This window comes from Mustelus asterias, chromosome 19 (assembly GCF_964213995.1).
Source record: "Mustelus asterias chromosome 19, sMusAst1.hap1.1, whole genome shotgun sequence".
NCBI classification, from domain to species: domain Eukaryota; kingdom Metazoa; phylum Chordata; class Chondrichthyes; order Carcharhiniformes; family Triakidae; genus Mustelus; species Mustelus asterias.
The window spans coordinates 4,072,941-4,092,055 of NC_135819.1; the positions used below are offsets into that span (position 1 = coordinate 4,072,941).

The following is a 19,115-nucleotide window of genomic DNA, read 5'->3' on the forward strand; positions in this document are numbered from 1 at the left end:
AGATGGGGCGTATCCAGAATGCCTTAGCCTGTCAGCTTGCATCTTGTATGTCTCTCTTGTGGAGACCATGAATTGGTTTCAATTTGAATTTGGGGTTTGGAGCAAGCAAGGAGATGGATTCGGGTTTGCCCGGTCCACACTGAGCACTGGCTTTGTAACTTTAAGAATGGAGTAAAAATTAAAAAGTAGAATTACAGCCTGATCTTGTCCTGAACAAATATTCACACATACACACACACTCTGCCAGAGCTTATTAAATTATTGGTGTCACAAGTAGGTTTACATTAACACTGCAATGAAGTTACTGTGAAAATCCCCTAGTCGCCACACTCTGGCGCCTGTTCAGGTACACTGAGGGAGAATTTAGCATGGCCAATGAGCCTAACCAACTCGTCTTTTCAGACTGTGGGAGGAAACCCACGCAGACATGGGGAGAATGTGCAGACTCTACACAGACAGTGACCCAAGCCGGTAATCAAATCATGCCACTGAATAGTTAATAGGACCAGAGGCTGATTGTCGCTCAGGGCAGCTGAGGTCACTGGGGCTCAGCAAACTTGCCACAGACCCAAGACTGAGCATCTGAACTCTGTGGTCTGTAGGGTTCAGCATCATGTTGGGTTTTTAGTCATAGATCTACAGAGCTAGATCAGCCTCAATAAATGTGAAATCAATCTGTTTCATTCAAAGCAATATCACGTCAACTGCACAAATATGCAAAATACATGTCAAGTTCCAGCATGCATGCGGATCGCACGGGCCACACACAATCTTAATTCAAACTGACTTTTAAGTGAATTTTCTTCATTACAAAAGTCATTTGGTGCATATCAAACTTTAAAAGCTCTGCTATGCAATTTGTGGGTGCTTTTATATTTCCTTTTGAAAACATTTAGCATATATAGCTATAGGACCTGATAGGGCAGTACGGTGGCACAGTGGTTAGCACTGCTGCCTCACAGCGCCAGGGTCCTTGGTTCAATTCCCGGCTTGGGTCAACTGTCTATGCGGAGTCTGCACATTCTCCCCCGTGTCTGCGTGGGTTTTCTCCGGTTTCCTCCCACAGTCCGAAAGTTATGCTGGTTAGATGCATCGGCCATGCTAAAATTCTCCCTCAGTGTACCCAAACAGGCGCCGCCGAAGTGTGGCGACTAGAGAATTTTCACAGTAACTTCATTGCAGTGTTAATGTAAGCCTACTTGTGACCCTAATAAATAAACTTTAACTCATTCAACCCACCTATTTTAAACAGAGTTAAAATTGGGTGCAACATTCAGGGGAACCTCTATCGGGTCACATGAAGGTAATAGTTGGAGACTATAGGAGCAATTTTAACTCAGGCGGGATGTCTGTGGGTTCTCGCATTCCATTTCAATATTGATTTCGGTAGCGAGTTAAATCGGTCTGTATATGAAACGCGGGGCAGCACGGTGGCACAGTGGTTAGCGCTACTGCCTCACAGCACCAGGGACCCAGGTTTGATTCCTGGTTTGGGTCACTGTCTGTGTGGAGTTTGCACGTTCTCCCCATGTCTGCGTGGGTTTCCTCGGGGTGCTCCGGTTTCCTCCCACAGTCCAAAGATGTGTAGGTTAGGTGGATTGGCCATGCTAAATTGCTCCTTAGTGTCAGGGGGACAAGCTAGGGTAAATGCATGGGGTTATGGGTGGGATTGTGGTTGGTGCAGACTCGATGGGCCGAATGGCCTCCTTCTGCACTGTAGGGATTCTATGATTCTATGCAACCAGTGCCGGTGAAAGGTCATCAGCCTGTAACGTCAATTCTCGTTTCTCCCTCCATTGATGCTGCTTGGTTGGATTGAAGGGGGGGATCAGGATATTGAATTTGATGATCATAATGGATGATGGAGCAGGCTCAAAGGGCCGAATGGCCTACTCCTGCCTCTAGTTTCTATGTTGCTATGACCTGCCGAGTATTTCCAACAATTTCTGCTTATGAACTGCCTGGAACTCATTGGAATTCAGAAGAATGAGGGGAGATCTTATTGAAACATACAAGATTATGAAGGGAATAGATAAGATAGAACCAGGGAGGCTGTTTCCACTGGTGGGTGAAACTAGAACGAGGGGGCACGGCCTCAAAATAAGGGGAAGCAGATTTAGGACTGAGTTGAGGAGGAACTTCTTCACCCAAAGGGTTGTGAATCTGTGGAATTCCCTGCCCAGTGAAGCAGTTGAGGCTACCTCATTGAATGTTTTTAAGGCAACTATCGATAAATTTTTGAACAGTAAAGGAATTAGGGGTTATGCTGAGTGGGCGGGTAAGTGGAGCTGAGTCCACGAAAAGATCAGCCTTGATCTTATTGATTTTGATTTGATTTATTATTGTCACATGTATTAACATACAGTGAAAAGTATTGTTTCTTGCGCGCTATACAGACAAAGCATACCGTTCATAGAGAAGGAAACGAGAGAGTGCAGAATGTAGTGTTACAGTCATAGCTAGGGTGTAGAGAAAGATCAACTTAATGCGAGGTAGGTCCATTCAAAAGTCTGACGGCAGCAGGGAAGAAGCTGTTCTTGAGTCAGTTGGTACGTGACCTCAGACTTTTATATCTTTTTCCCGAAGGAAGAAGAGAGAATGTCTGAGGTGTGTGGTTTCCTTAATTATGCTGGCTGCTTTGTCGAGGCAGCGGGAAGTGTAGATGGAGTCAATGGATGGGAGGCTGAATGGCAGAGCAGGCTCGAGGGGCCAGTTGGTCTACTCTTGCTCCTGGTCCTTATGTTCTCATGATCATCATATAGGTGCTGTACGTGCCTGATGGGAAGGTTAAGTTAGAAAAGCCCCCACTGGACTGCACAAATTCAGGTTTATGCCAAGCTGCTTACGGCGTTATCGCCTTAACTTGCCAGCAATTCTGATGCATTGTACGTACCAGGGAAGCTTGTCTTCATTTGAAGAACCTCCGCCATCGTGACCTCTGATCTTCTGTCAGTCGCTAGGAGATGAAGTAATTACACGGGAGTCTGTAACCAAGAAGAAAAGGAAGTCAGAAGGGTTGAGAACAGGGTCATTTCGTCAGCAGCAGCTCAGCAGTCAGAGCTCATCATCTGGGCTGACACTCATAGTGCAGGGCTGAGGGGGAACTGCAGGGTCAGGAGTGCTATCTTTGCGATGAGATGTTAAATCAGGGCCCTGTTTGCTCTCACAGGTGGACATAAAAGGCCCTGTTATTGGAAAGAGCAGGGGAGTTTGCACTGGTGCCAATATTTAACCCTCAACAAACAGCACCATGAACAGGTGGTCTGGTCATCATAATACTGCAGTTAATGGGATCTTGTTGTGTGCAAACTGGCTGCCAACTTTCCTGAATTACAATAGTGGAAGCACTTCAAAAGTACTTCATTGGCTGTAAAGCACTCTGGGACGACCAGAGGTTGCAGAAGGTGCTACGGAAATGCAAGTTTCTCATTCCATTAATCCCATTCCGTTCAGCTTGCTTGGCCAGTCTCCTGTCTCCTCCTGACCCTCTCTCCCACCTGCTGTGCGACACCTCCCTGCTCAGCACAGGGTATCTTGAGAACTCCTTGCTCTGTGGCACAGGTACCAGATTTATACTGGCACGCCCGCCCCGCGAGGTTCGCAGAACGGCATTCTCCGTTGGCCTCAGGCGGGACCTTACGAGCCTCAGGCGGGTGAGGTGGTAAAAGTCCGGCAAGGGATGAGCAGCTAACTCTCTATTTGGGGCAAGCTGTACATGAAAACAATTTTAATAGATTAGGCAGTGAAGACACAGGCCATTTGGCCCATTCAGTTCATACTGGTGCTTGAGCTCACTTTGAGCCTCCTCCCAATCTTCATCATCTAACACTATCAGCATTCCCTCTCTGCCTATCTTTCTCATATCTCTCCTTAAATATGTCTATAATATCCATCTCGACTACTCCCTGTGGTAGTGAGTTCCACACTGGCACCACTCTCTGGGTGAAGAACTTTCTTCTGAATTCCCCATTTCAGTTCTTGCGGGCCATCGTATATTGATGGCCGAGTGTTGCTTTTCCCCACAAGTGGAAACACTCACTCTGTTTTTACTACCTTCCATAATTTCAAAGCCATTGAGTAGATTTCAAGTGAAGAGGGAGCCTAGACAAAATTTGATTTGTGACCTTTTTTTTATTCATTCGTGGGACATGGGTGTCGCTGGCTGGGCCAACATTTATTGACCATCCCTAGTTGCCCGAGGGCAGTTGAGAGTCAACCACATTGCTGTGGCTCTGGAGTCACATGTAGGCCAGACCGGGTAAGGACGGCAGATTTCCTTCCCTAAAGGACATGAGTGAACCAGATGGGTTTTTCCGACAATCGACAATGGTTTCGTGGTCATCAGTAGATTCTTAATTCCAGATATTTTTTCATTGAATTCAAATTCCACCAGCTGCCGTGGCGGGATTCGAACCTGGGTCCCCAGAACATTAGCTGAGTTTCAGGATTCATGGTCTAGTGATAATACCACTCGGCCATCGCCTCCCCAATACCTTATCGATATAGTTGCTGGACCAGTAATCCAGAGACCTGGGGTAATGTTCTGGGGACCCAGGTTCGAATCCTACATTGGCAGAGGGTTAAATTTGAATTTCACTGCTGCTGCTTTTCTCTGAAATGTTTACACAGTATATGCAAGCCATTTGGCCCAACGGGTTAATGCTAGTCTTTATGCTCCACCTGAGCCTCCTCCAAGGTCTCTTTATCCCACTCCCTCAACACATCATGAGTAAAGGATGCTTGCCGTAAATTATGAAGAACTGAAATCTAGGGATACATACATATGGACATTAAAGGACAGGAAAAACAAATAGAATTAGTTTTGTAAGTTGAAGCACTGAATAAAAACACAAGTTTGACGTGGAGTCTACACAAGACATAATTTGGGCCAAAGATGTTAGAAATGATTATTTTCCTGGAGCAGTGATCACACAAATAAGGGTCATTCTTCACACAGATTGTTTACTTGTGGCGCCAATCCATCTGCAACAGTCTGAATCCTTTGTTGGGTCAGATAGGGTCAAACCCAAATTTAGTTGCGACTCCCATGATGATCATCATAAAAAGCCAAAACTAGAACATGGCTCCTCGCCACTTAATACTTGGTCATCATACACACTCCCAGCATACAGAGTAAAGCTCCCTCTACACTGTCTCCAAAAAGCACTCCCACAACAGATATGGCACAGGGTTAGATACAGAGTAAAGCTAAGTCTACACTGCACCCCTCAAATACTCCCAGGAAAGTACAAGCACGGGGTTAGATACAGAGTAAAGATCCCTCTACACTGTCCCCATCAAACACTCCCAGGACAGGTACAGCACGGGGTTAGATACAGAGTAAAGCTCCCTCTACACTGTCCCCATCAAACACTCCCAGGACAGGTACAGCACGGGGTTAGATACAGAGTAAAGCTCCCTCTACACTGTCCCCATCAAACACTCCCAGGACAGGTACAGCACGGGGTTAGATACAGAGTAAAGCTCCCTCTACACTGTCCCCATCAAACACTCCCAGGACAGGTACAGCACGGGGTTAGATACAGAGTAAAGCTCCCTCTACACTGTCCCCATCAAACACTCCCAGGACAGGTACAGCACGGGGTTAGATACAGAGTAAAGCTCCCTCTACACTGTCCCCATCAAACACTCCCAGGACAGGTACAGCACGGGGTTAGATACAGAGTAAAGCTCCCTCTACACTGTCCCCATCAAACACTCCCAGGACAGGTACAGCACGGGGTTAGATACAGAGTAAAGCTCCCTCTACACTGTCCCCATCAAACACTCCCTGGACAGGTGTGTTTGAAATATTAGAAATGATATGTTTCTAATATTCCTCCTCATGTGGGCCCCTCCTCCTCCGGGTTAAAACTCCTTATCTATGGAATGGAACTTGGTTTGTTAATGGGATTGTATCATTATGGTTTTTGTTTTATTAGCCTGGAGTTATACAGTTGTGTGTATACAGCAAGTTGTGCACACGTGGTCTATTAGAAGGAATGAACAGTCTTTTTTCTAGATTTCGCAACGATCTGCCACCATCCCCACCCTCACCCACCCACCCTTCCCCCAGCACCCTTAATCCCCAAGCTACCTACATCAGGTCCAACAATTTCCAGAGCAGCTCACTGTCTCTCTGTGAGTGACAGACTGCCAACCTGCTGCTGAGTGCTGGTCACTGAAGCCTGCTTTAGCGCTGCATCACCCCTCTGTTTGCTATCCACACTGGCGTACATGGCCTTGAAGATAAGGAGAGTGCTTGGCCCGGTTAAAGCTGGCACCCAACAGCATAGTTTCTGGTTGCATTCCATTCCTATTAACGATATGTTTCTAATATCCAGAGATAGCATTTCCCTGAGATAAACACTCACTTGTTGAGATAAGTTGGGTGAGGGGTGGGAGGGTTCGTTAGAGGGGTGGGGATGGAAGCAAAATTGTTCTTGCTATTGGTGGAACATGGGTGTTAACGGGCCATTTTATACCCTACCATTGCCCTTTAATTGAAGTAACTGTTGAAGAGAATTGGGGGAAGAACGGCCTTTAACTGTCTCCAGAATCAAACAGGCAGCTTGGTCGCTATAAAAGTCTCTCTGGAGGTTCCTGTAACCAATGCAGCACCTCAATGTTAGCTTAAGATATACGCTATAGTCCTAATGTGGGCCCTCCTCATTTGGATCCTCCTCCTATGGCCCCTTTTCCTCCTCCTCATGTGGGCCCCTCGTCCTCTTCATGTGGCCCCTCCTCCTCCTCCTCCTAATGTGGCACCTCCTCCTCCTCACGTGGACCCTCCTCCTCCTCCTAATGTGGCCCCTCCTCCTCCTCACGTGGGCTCCTCCTCCTCCTCATGTGGACCCTCGTCCTCCTCGTGTGGACCCTCCTCCTCCTCCTCACGTGGGGCCCCTCGTCCTCCTCATGTGGCCCTCCTCCTCCTCCTAATGTGGCCCCTCCTCCTCCTCATGTGGACCCTCCTCCTCCTCATGTGGACCCCTCCTCCTCCACATGTGGGCCCCTCCTCTCCTCCTCATGTGGGCCCCTCCTCCTCCTGTGGGCCCCTCCCCCTCCTCCTGTGGGCCCCTCCTCCTTCTCCTCCTCATGTGGGCCCCTCCTCCTCCTCCTCATGTGGGCCCCCTCCTCCTCCTCCCCCTGGGCCCCTCCTCTCCTCCCCCTGTGAGCCCCCTCCTCCCTTCTCCTCCTCATGTGGGCCCCTCCTCCTTCTCCTCATGTGGCACCTCCTCCTTCTCCTCCTCATGTGGGCCACTCCACCACCCAAGTGGGCCCCTCCTCCTCCTTATGTGGGCCCCTCCTCCTCCTTCTCCTCATGTGGGCACCTTCTCCTCCTCAGTGGGCCCCTCCTCCTCCTCATGTGGGCCACTCCACCACCCAAGTGGGCCCCTCCTCCTCCTCCTGTGGGCCCCTCGTTCTCCTCCTCCTCAGGGCCCCTCCACCTCCTCTGGGCCCCTCCTCCTTCTGTGGGCCCCTCCTCCTCCTCATGTGGGCCCTTCTTCCTCCACCTCATGTGGGCTCCTCCTCCTCCTCATGTGGGGCCCCTCCTCCTCCTCATGTGGGGCCTCTCCACCTACTCCACCTCCTCATCTGGGCCCCTCCTCCTCATGTGGGGCCCCTCTGCCTACTCCACCTCATATGGGCCCCTCCCCCTCCTCATGTGGGCCCCTCCCCTCCTCCTCATGTGGGCCCCCTCCTCCCTCCACGGGCCTCCTCCTCCTCCTCCCTGTGGGCCTCGTCCTCCTCCTCCTCATGTGGGCCCTCCCTCCCCGCCCTCATGTGGGCCCCTCCCCTCCTCCTCATGTGGGCCCCTCCCTCCTCCTCCTCATGCGGGCCCCTCCTCCTCCTGTGGGCCCCTCCTCCTCATGTGGGCCCCTCCTCCTCCTCCTGTGGGCCCCTCCTCCTCCTCCTCATGTGGGCCCCTCCTCCTCATGTGGGCCCCTCCTCCTCCTAATGTGGGCCCCTCCTCCTCCTAATGTGGGCCCCTCCTCCTCCTCCTCATGTGGGCCCTCCTCCTCCTCCTCATGTGGGCCCCTCCTCATCCTCCTCTGTGGGCCCCTCCTCATCCTCCTCATGTGGGCCCCTCCTCCTCCTCCTCATGTGGGCCCCTCCTCCTCCTCCTCCTCATGTAGTCCCCTCCTCGTCCTCTGGGCCCCTCCTCCTCCTCCTCATGTGGGCCCCTCCCTCTCCTCCTATTGTAGGTCCCTCCTCCTCATGTAGGCCCCTGCTCCTCCTTATCATGTAGGCTCGCCTCCTCCTCTTCCTCATGTAGGCCCCTCTCCTCCGCCTGTAGGCCCCTCTTCTCCCTCCTCCTCCTCATGTAGGCCCCTTTTCCCTCCTCCTCCTTATGTAGGCCCCTCCTCCTCATGTAGGCCCCTCCTCTTCATGTAGGCCCCACCTCCTCCTCCTCATGTAGGCGCATCCTCCTTCTCCCGCATGTAGGCCCTCCTCCTCCTCATGTAGGCCCCTCTTCCCCCCTCATGTAGGCCCCTCCTCCGCCCCTCATGTAGGCCCCTCCTCCGCCCCTCATGTAGGCCCCTCCTCCTCCCTCATGTAGGCCCCTCCTCCCCCTCATGTAGGCCCCTCCTCCCCCCTCATGTAGGCCCCTCCTCCCGCCTCATGTCGGCCCTTCCTCCCCCTCATGTAGGCCCCTCCTCCCCCTCATGTAGGCCCCTCCTCCCCCATGTAGGCCCCTCCTCCCCCCATGTAGGCCCCTCCTCCCCCTCATGTCGGCCCCTCCTCCCCCTCATGTCGGCCCCTCCTCCTCCTCACGTAGTTCCCTCCTCCCCCTCACGTAGGCTCCTCCTCCCCCTCACGTGGGCCCCTCCTCCCCCTCACGTAGGCCCCTCCTCCCCCTCACGCAGGCCCCTCTTCCCCCTCACGCAGGCCCCTCCTCCCTCTCACGTAGGCCCCTCCTCACACTAATGTAGGCCCCTCCTCACACTCATGTAGGCCCCTCCTCACCCTCATGTAGTCCCCTCCTCCTCCTCATGTAGCCCCTCCTCCTCATGTAGGCCCCTCCTCCTCATGTAGCCCCTCCTCATGTAGGTCGCTCCTCCTCCTCCGAATGTGGGCCCTCCTCCTGCTCCAAATGTGGGCCCCTCCTCCTGCTCCGAATATGGGGCCCCCTCCTCCTCTGCCTCCTCCAGTGGGCCCCTCCTCCCCTCTGCCTCCTCCTGTGGGCCTCTGCCTCCTCCTGTGGGCTCCTCCTCCTCCTCCTGTGGGCCCCCTCCTCCTCCTGTGGGCCTCTCTACTGTGGGCTTCTCCCCTCTGGGCCCCTCCTCCTCCTTCTCCCTCCTCATGTGGGCCCTCTCCTTCTCCTGATGTGGGCCCCTCTTCCTCCCTCCTCATGTGGGCCCCTCCTCCTCTTCCTCCTCAGGTGGGCCCTTCCTCCTCCTCATGTGGGTCCCTCCTCCTCATCCTCCTCCTCCTCATGTGGGCCCCTCCTATCTCTGACTCACCAGTTGGAGAATTATGAAAGCCAGCCAAGCATTGAGGGATTCATTTGTGCTGAATTGCAAGTATACACAACAGGTCTTTTCTTTTATACGGGGGAACTGGAGTTAATTGGATATCTGCCAGTGAGTTGGGTCAGACATGATGGGCCGAGTGGCCTCCTTCTGTGCCGTATCATCCTAGAATTCTGCTTTAATTGCGAGCCTTTCAAAAAAACCGTTCACACGTTCAGTATGAGGGAAGCAGCGGTGAGGAAATGGTACCCACAGGGAGTCCAGCCTTTGTCTTTAACTCAAAGGGAATGGCCTCCTCATCAGTACAGTATGCAGGACACTTCCTGGCCTCAAAGTGTGGATTTTCCACCGCTTTTCTCCTTGTGTTGTGGATTGACATGTTAGAAAGTTAACGCCGGTGGACTTCCCGCATTATGCTTTGAGCCCTTCCCCTGCGAGGTTGAGTAGCCAGGGACAATACCCATTGGGCAGAGTGGGGGTCTGATGATGGGCTGGGGTCAGGGAGTAGGAGCTGGGCCCTGGCTGAACTGCAGCTGGGTGACACTGAAGTTCTACTTCAAGGAGCCTTTGTCAGCCATTTTAAACATACTGCCTCAAATTCAACATTTCATCCTCATGTTAAAATCCCCTCTATGGTCCTCTCCTATCCTATCTCTGTAATCTCCTCAATCTATAACCTCTGGGATCTCTGCACGCCTCCAACGCTGATCTTACCATTGTTGGCTCTTGCCTTCAACTGCATGAGTCATAAGCTCTAGAAGGATCTGCTGTTTATAATCTTGTTACAGGTTAGCCAAGTGCAAGTTTGACTCCTGTATTACAGTCTCTTGTAGACCTCATAGTACAGGATAACTCCCGGAATCCATGTATGGCTTCCCCAGTGGAGGGTGGGATGGTGGCATTTACCTTAACTGATTTGATTTATTATTGTCACATGTATTGGGAGACAGTGAAAAGTATTGTTTCGTGCGCGCTTTCCAGACAAAAGCATACCGTTCATAGAGATGGAAACGCGAGAGTGCAGAATGTAGTGTTACAGGCATAGCTAGGGTGTAGAGAAAGATCAACTTAATGCGAGGTAGGTCCATTCAAAAGTCTGATGGCAGCAGGGAAGAAGCTGTTCTTGAGTCCAGTTGGTACGTGACCTCAGACTTTTGGATCTTTTTCCCGAAGGAAGAAGGTGGAAGAGAGAATGTCCGGGGTGCGTGGGGTCCTTGATTATACTGGCTGCTTTTCCGAGGCAGCGGGAAGTGTAGACAGAGTCAATGGATGGGATTGTACAAATTGTATTCCTGTCTGGTTCTCTCAGACTTTCAGAATTATTTGTAATGGTTAATGGAATTGTGTAATAAATCACCTCACAGCACTCCAAGGAAGGACAATTCACATCTCCATATTGTAAGGATAGAGATGCTGGAGAAAGTGCAAAGAAAATTGACGAGGATGGTACAAGAACTAAGACATGTGCCGGAATTTCCCACCCCATCCACCACGGGAATCGGAGCAGGTGAGGAGAAGGTCCGTTGACCTCGGGCGGGATGTTACGGTTTCGGGACGAGCGAGGTCGTAAGATCCCACCTGTTAACTCGTATACAAGATTGAATAGGTTGGCGCTCTTTTTTTTTAAAGAGAGGGCTGAGGGGAGACCTAACTGAGGTCTTCACAAAGGGACTCCACGGAATAGACAGATGGCTGGTTCCACTTGTGGGAGAAACCAGAACTTGGAGCTAAAACTATACGATCGTCAGTAGGGGATTCAGAAGAATGTTCTTTATCTAGAGTTCTTCATCCACAACATGAAACACTGGGAGTAGCTGAGGTGAATAAACATTTCAACTAGATAAACATGAGGGAAGAAGGAATGGAAGGATATGCTGATAGGGTGAGTCCTCAGGGTGGGAGGAGGGTTGTGTAGAATGTAAAGTAAATTTTATTTATTAGTCACAAGTAGGCTTACATTAACACTGCAATGGAGTTACTGTGGGAATCCTCTAGTCGCCACACTCTGGCGTCTGTTCGGGTAACACTAAGGGAGAATTTAGCATGGCCAATGCATCTAACCAGCACGCCTTTTGGACTGTGAGGAAACCGGAGCACCCGGAGGAAACCCATGCAGACACGGGGAGAACGTGCAGACTCCGCACAAACAGTGACCCAAGCTGGGAATGGAACCTGGGCCCCTGGCGCTGTGAGGCAGCAGTGCTAACCACTGTGCCAACCACTGTGCCACCCTGCCGCCCTGCTGGCATAGAAAAGTTGGGTCGAATCACCTGTTTCTGTGCTGCATGTAAATAAAAATATTTAACAAATTTGCGATTTGCATTTAGAAATCAGCCTTGGAGCTAATTGACTGCATCAGAAAGCCCAGAATTAAATATCACCACATTCTTCCAAGTGTAGAGCCCAGTACTTGCTTATACACTGACAGACAGATAGTACTATATACATAGACACACACACACCACCCCCACACACAGGCACTCAGGCAAACATTTACACAGACACACACTCAGAGACCCACAGACAGACATACACACATTCTCCAACTCAGAGACACAGAGAGGCACACATTCTCAAACACAGACTGACAAACACACACATATATTCTCACACTCATGGACACATACTAATGGACGGGATGTTCCGGCCACGCTTGCCCCAGACCGGAAAATCCTGCCGAAGATCAATGGACCTTTGCATGGTTCCCCCCCCCAAACCCCATGATTCCCGTGGTGGGCGGGATGGGAAAATTCCACCCATATTGTCACACACACACACAAAGGCAGACATTCACACACACACACACACACACACAGACACACACAAAGGCAGACATTCACACAGACAGATGCACAGACAAAAGAGATACATGTTCTTAAACACAGACAGACACACACATTCTCACTCACACAGGCACACATACTGATATAGACAGCTACATTCAAACACACATGTACGAAAAGGCATAGGCATAAACACACACACACACAGACAGATACACACTTTTAAACTCTGAGACATACATTCTCAAACAAAGACAGACATATGCACACACGTTCTCACTCACAGACAGACACACAAAGGCAGACAGATGCACAGACAAAAGAGATACACGTTCTCCAACACAGACAGACACACATTCTCACTCACACAGGCACATGCACTGATATAGACAGCTACACAAACACACATGTATGGAAAGGCCTAGGCATACACACACACAGACTAACAGACATACACACAAGCACTGACAGAGAGAGGCAGAAAGACACAAACACTGAGAGTAACAAAAACATACACACAGACAGACAGACACAGTCACGCGCACACACACACACACACACACGCACAGACAAACACACACAGCCAAGACATGCGCAAAAACCATTCTCACCTCCATACCCTGCAGCAGCTAGCCTGGTGTTGAGTTATACTGCCAGCTGCTTCTCTTTCTTTCTCCTGCAGACCTGGGGTGAGTGTGACAAAAGCCTGGCTGAGATGCTGAGGCTTTGATACATCACCTCCCCTCTCACAGTGGGTCACACTCAGTTACAGTCAATGCTTTGCTGCAAATCAGACTGACATTCTGCATCATGTGACAATGTTTACACTTTTGGGTTTAATGTTGACTGAAGCTGCGGATTCACTCTCATCAAAGACAGCATCTTACTGGCATTTTTAAAAAACTTGGCGTTCATTAACCCTCCGAGTGCTTGCTTCTATTTATATTTTCTTGTTTTATCTTCTTTCCTGCCGGCCTACAAACTCTTCCCCGGTCTCTCTCTCTCCTCAGTGTTCACTCTGACTGGGGGATTCCACTTCTACCAGACACTGCTCCTCTCATTCAATGTACATTCCTCTCAGAAGAGCCAAAGCCAAGTGTTAAGAGGCCATTCAGCCCATCAATTGTGTCTATTTTTTGTTGGGGCAGGGAGAAAGAATTCCTCTTTATTTAATCTATACACACCGTTCATTTAAAAAAAATCTCCATCAAATGTCCTTTCAGCTCTCTCTGTTCAAAGTCTAACTGCAGTCTCTAATTCCTGGAACCACCCTAGCAAATCTCTTCTGTACCCTCTCCAAAATGCTCGTCTCCTTCCTAAAGCCCAGAATTCGACCAAAATAATCCATCTCCAACCATAGAATCCCTGATGTGCAGAAAGAGGCCATTTGGCCCATCAAGTATGCACAGACTCTCCAAAACAGCATCTCACCCAGGCCCTCCCCTCCGCCCTATCCCCGTAACCCCGTGCATTTTCCATAACTAATCCACCTAACCTACACATATTTGGACATTACGAGGTAATTCAGCATGGCTAACCCTCCTAACCCACACGCAGAATCCCTACAGTGCAGAAGGAGACCATTCGGCCCATCGAGTCTGCACCGACAACAATCCGGCTCAGGCCCTATTCCCGGGGCCCCACATATTTGCCCCGCTGATCCTTCTAACCTACGTATCCCGGGACACTAAGGGGCAATTTAGCACGGCCAATCAACCTAACCCGCACATCTTTGGACTGTGGGAGGGAACCGGAGCACCCGGAGGAAACTCCACACAGACAGTGACCCGAGCCAGGAATCGAACCCAAGTCCCTAGAGCTGTGAGGCAGCAGTGCTAACCACTGTGCCACCGTGCCACCCATCTTTGGACTGTGGGAGGAAACCAGAGCACCCGGAGGAAACCCATGCAGTCTCCACACAGACCCAAGAACAGAATTGAACCTAGATCTCTGGCATTATGAGGCAGCAGTGCTAACCACTGCGCCACCCACTGCAAAACTACTGTTTTGTAAAGGATTAGTTTAACTTCCTGGATATATAGCATTTGCTTCTACTTATAAAGCCCAAGATTCCAAGGGCTTTATTAACTACTTTGTTGACCTCTCTCCTGCTGTCTTCAAAGATTGATGCACATATAGCCGCCCCTGTCTACCTGTTTTTGCACCCCTTTTAACACTTATCTTCGACTGTCTCTCTTAATATAAGATTTTACAGAGTAGTTTGAAGGAAGAGAAAGACATGGAGAGGTTGAGGGAGAAAGTTCCAGAGCTCAGAAACTAGGCAGCTGAAGAAATGCCCACCAATGGTAGAATGATTCAAATCACGGATTCATAAAGAGCCCTGAATTCAAGTAAATTGTATCTTGGAGTCTTCAAGGACTGGAGGAGATTACAGAGATAGAGAGGGGAGTGAGGCCAGGGGAGGATTTGAACACGAGGATGAGAGATTTGGGTGTTAGCAGACCTAAAGCCAATGTAGATCAGAGAGCACGGGGTGATGGGTTAGGGACCTGGTGCGAGTCGGGACATGGGCAGCAGAGTTGTGGCTAAGCTGACGTGAGGAAGGGGTTGCTGCTGGAAGGCCGGCCAGGAGAGTGTTGAGTCTGGAGCAAAGGAAATCATGGATGAGGGTTTCTACAGCAGACCAGTACAAGCAAGGGCACTTTTTGGATAGCGATCAGGAACAGGGATCCCGTGCAGTGGTTAGCACGGCTGCCTCACAGCACCAGGGACCCGGGTTCGATTCCTGACTTGGGTCACCGTCTGTGCATGTTCTCCCCGTGTCTGTGTGGGTTTCCTCCAGGTGCTCCGGTTTCCTCCCACATTCTGAAAGACGTGTTGGTTAGGGTGCATTGGCCATGCTAAATTCTCCCTCAGTGTACCCAAACAGGCGCTGGAGTATGGTGAATAGGGGAATTTCACAGTAACTTCATTGCAGTGTTAATGTAAGCCTACTTGTGACTAGTAAAAATAAATAATACCATATTCCCCCACTTCCCTGGGCTCTTGTACCTACCTCTGTGGAAGTGCGCTCTGGGAAGGATTGTTGCATCGACAGAGAGATGGGAAAGCAGCAAATACATGAGGGAAAAGGGAATAGAAAAATCTGGTTCAAATCTCAGGTGACGTAGATGGATGTACAGTATAACACCAGTTTGGGCTGAATGGCCTGTTTCTATGTAATACCAGGGATGGAGGCGGGGGAATGGCAGCTGGGAGAATTAAAATCATTGACCGAAGCGGGAGAGATCCTGAAATAAATGTAACCCAGAAAAGAGCTCGGCAATCGAAGGGACATGCACGAGAAACACTGTAGAAATGCAATGGAAAAAACAGTCAAGGGTTTACCAGTGTTAAACCCTGCACATGTTTCTCATTTAATCCAGTTTAACAAAATGACTCATGACCGAGCAGCAATCTGTGCAGTCAGGGGAATGTGAGGAAATATGTCCCTAGGGGAGCCCTTTATTCATGGCCTTTCCCTGTCTACTAGAATCAGTAGAAAAATCGCATAATCCAAAACAGAGCAGTTTACGGACAGGGGTGTTTTAACAGCAGCACCGAGGGACAGCAATAATCCTGGGCTGGGGAGCAATGGGAAACACATTATTTTGGACCAGCCCTCCTGTGGGATTTTCTTCACCCACTCCTGGTCAATCCCCTTCACTCTGCTGCTAATTGAAAGGGCTGCCCCCCCCCCGCCGCTCCTATTTATCTGCTGTTCTCCAGGTTACGGTTCCAGGACAGAAATTTCTCATCTCCAGGTTATGTGGTTCTCGAGGGACGCGGCAGCTCACAGACATCCGAGAATGTCTGGAGACAGCAGAACATCTTAGCAGCATCAAACAAAGCACACGGATGCTCAGGAACACAACAAGCCTCCGAAAACAGGCTGCGCACCCTCCTCCGAAACACCCCTCGCTCTGAAAACAACCCCCCCCCCGAAACACCCCCCTCTAAAAACATGCCCCCCCGAAAACACACTGCGCCCCCCCCCCAAAAACATGCTGCACCCCCCCAAAACACCCCCCTACAAAACCACCCCCTCCAGCAACACACCGCGCCCCCACCCTCCGAAACATCCCCTCTCTGAAAACACCCCCCCCCGAAAACACGCTGCACCTCCCCCTGAAACACTCCCTGCTCTGAAAACACCCCCCCGAAAACACACTGCCGCACCCCCCCCCGAAAACACGCTGCACCCGCCTTGCGCAAACACCCCCCCGAAACACTCCCCCCTCCGAAAACACATCCCCCCCAAAAACACACCGTCCCCTCCAAAAACACCCTCCAAAAGCAACCCCCCCCCACCTGCAAAAGCAACCCCCCCGTCCAAAAGCAACCCCCCCGAAACACCTGCGCCCCCTCCGAAAACACACCATCCCCTCCGAAAACACCCCACCCGCAAAAGCAACCCCCCCGTCCAAAAGCAATCCCCTGTCCAAAAGCAACCCCCTCTGAAAACACGCTGCGTCCCCGCCCCTCCGAAATCGCACCCTGCTCTGAAAACACCCCACCCTCCGAAAACATGTCATCCCCCTCCCCTCTGAAAACATCCCCCCACCCCCCGCCGAAAACATGCCGTCCCTCCAATGAGCTGACCCTCCAAAATGCTGCCCCTCCAAAACCACAACTCCACTGAAAAACACGGACCCTTGGGAAAGGACAGACACTCCAAAGAATACAGAACCTCAATATTCTGAGGAGAGGTTTTCATGCAACAGTCCCTAGGTCCTTAAATTCAAAACATTACAGCCTCTGACCCTCGCTGTTTAACTCTCCTTGTTCATTAGCATCAATGGGCGGGTGAGTGGTGGTGGAGAATGCTGCAGTGTACCAATAAAACGAAAAATCAATTAAACAAAAATGATAAAATGTTAAGTACCTTGTTGTCGCTATAAAAGACTGTCCTTCCCCCTGGCTGATAAATCACTTTTAGACAATTTCAGATCATGTCCGAGTGTTAAACCTCCCCAAAGCTCTGACTCACTGTTTCTGAGTGCCTGACTCACTTTTTCTCAAACTAAGTCAGAGTGTATAATATTCTAAACAGTATCCACAGGATCACAGGAAGGTTTGAAATCAGCCGAAGCCACTTACAGTAATCCAGAATGACGAAGCCAGACCACTCTCTTTGTTTTCTGTGCTGTCTCCCCTTCACTGAAAGCCCTGGACACATATTTCTAGGTAAAAATAGTTTAATGCTCCCCTCGCAATCTCCTGCCCCTAAGGTTGCTGACTCTTCCTGGGGCTCAGTTTTACAGACACAGGGGTGGGGTTGGGGGGGGGGGTTTTCCCGTGCCGCCCGCCACAGGAATCGTAGCGGGTGGGGGTGCGGACCATGCAAAGGTCTGTTGACTTTGGACGGATTTTTCGGTTTTGGGGTGAGGGCGTCCGGAAAATCCCATTCATCGTGGTGCGGTGGTTAGCACAGCTGCCTCACATCACCAGGGACCCCGGTTCAATTCCAACCTTGGGTCACAGTCTGTGTGGAGTTTGCACCTTCTCCCCTTGTCTGCATGGGTTTCCTCCAGGTGCTCCGGTTTCCTCCCACAGTCCAAAGATGTGTAGATTGGGTTGATTGGCCAAGGTAAATTGATTTGATTTGATTATTGTCACATGTATTAGTATACAGTGAAAAGTATTGTTTCTTGCGCACGATACAGACAAAGCATACCATTCATAGAGAAGGAAAGGAGAGAGTGCAGAATGTAGTGTTACAGTCATAGCTAGGGTGCAGAGAAAGATCAACTAGGTAAGTCCATTCAAAAGTCTGATGGCAGCAGGGAAGAAGCTGTTCTTGAGTCGGTTGGTACGTGATTTCAGACTTTTGTATCTTTCCCCGACGGAACAAGGTGGAAGAGAGAATGTCCGGGGTGCGTGGGGTCCTTAATTATGCTGGCTGCTTTTCCGAGGCAGCAGGAAATGTTGATGGAGTCAATGGATGGGAGGCTGGTTTGAGTGATGGACTGGGCTTCGTTCACGACCCTTTGTAGTTTATTGCAGTCTTGGGCAGAGCAGGAGCTATACTAAGCTGTGATACAACCAGAAAGAATGCTTTCAATGGTGCATCTGTAAAAATTGGTGAGAGTTGTAGCGGACATGCCAAATTTCCTTAGTCTCCTGAGAAATAAATTGTCCATAAATGTCCTAAGATGTGTGGTTTAGGGGGATTAGCGGGGTAATATGTGGGTTTATGAGTATAGGACCTCGGTGGGATTATTGCTGAGTCAGTGTAGGCTCGAGGGGCTGAATGGCCTCCTTCTGCATTGTAGGGATCCTATGTTTCATCATTCAGTGCTCATTCCTCAAGTGTGATCCTCAGTACCGAATGTCAGCAAGCAATATTCCTTCTGTGTGCATCATCACAGGTCCACACATTTACCTTCTAGCAGAGGTCCATTTTTAACTGGGGGTCAAGGTCAGACCCCCAGCTGTGCTCCACTTCCCTAGCCCAGGTTAACTGTAGCACCACTACCAAAATCCCAGTCTAGAGATTGCTATAAGTTCAACCTCGGAAACATACACACAGCTTTAGAAATGCACACGCAGCTTCCATAACAGTCGCCTAGCCTCCGAGGTAGGCATGCGCAACTCCTCCGAAACACGCACACGCAACCCCTCTGAAACACGCACACGCGCACGCACACATGCACACACGCACACACACACATCCTCTGAAACACAACCTCAGAAACATACAAAAGCTTCAGAATTGCAGACCCTTAGAAACACTGAGCCTGCTCAGGACAAAGCATGTAGCCACCTAGAGCATCCCCGAATTCATATTTAAAAGGCCAAAGTCTGGATTTGGCCCAACGAGTAATCCAATTAGGAATCTAACTGAACGCCTTAC

General features: G+C 50.3%; 1 protein-coding gene across 7 annotated transcripts in view; it reads right to left on the bottom strand.

Annotated features, from left to right (window-relative positions):
- Positions 1-19,115, bottom strand: part of kank2 (KN motif and ankyrin repeat domains 2) — a 154,772-nt gene that overhangs the window by 41,850 nt on the left and 93,807 nt on the right. For all 7 annotated transcript variants that reach the window (XM_078234907.1, XM_078234910.1, XM_078234912.1 and 4 more), the window contains exon 3: positions 2,894-2,984. In XM_078234907.1, the coding sequence (XP_078091033.1) occupies positions 2,894-2,930 (37 nt within the window). In that variant the 5' untranslated portion in view covers positions 2,931-2,984. The remainder of the gene's footprint in view (positions 1-2,893; positions 2,985-19,115) is intronic.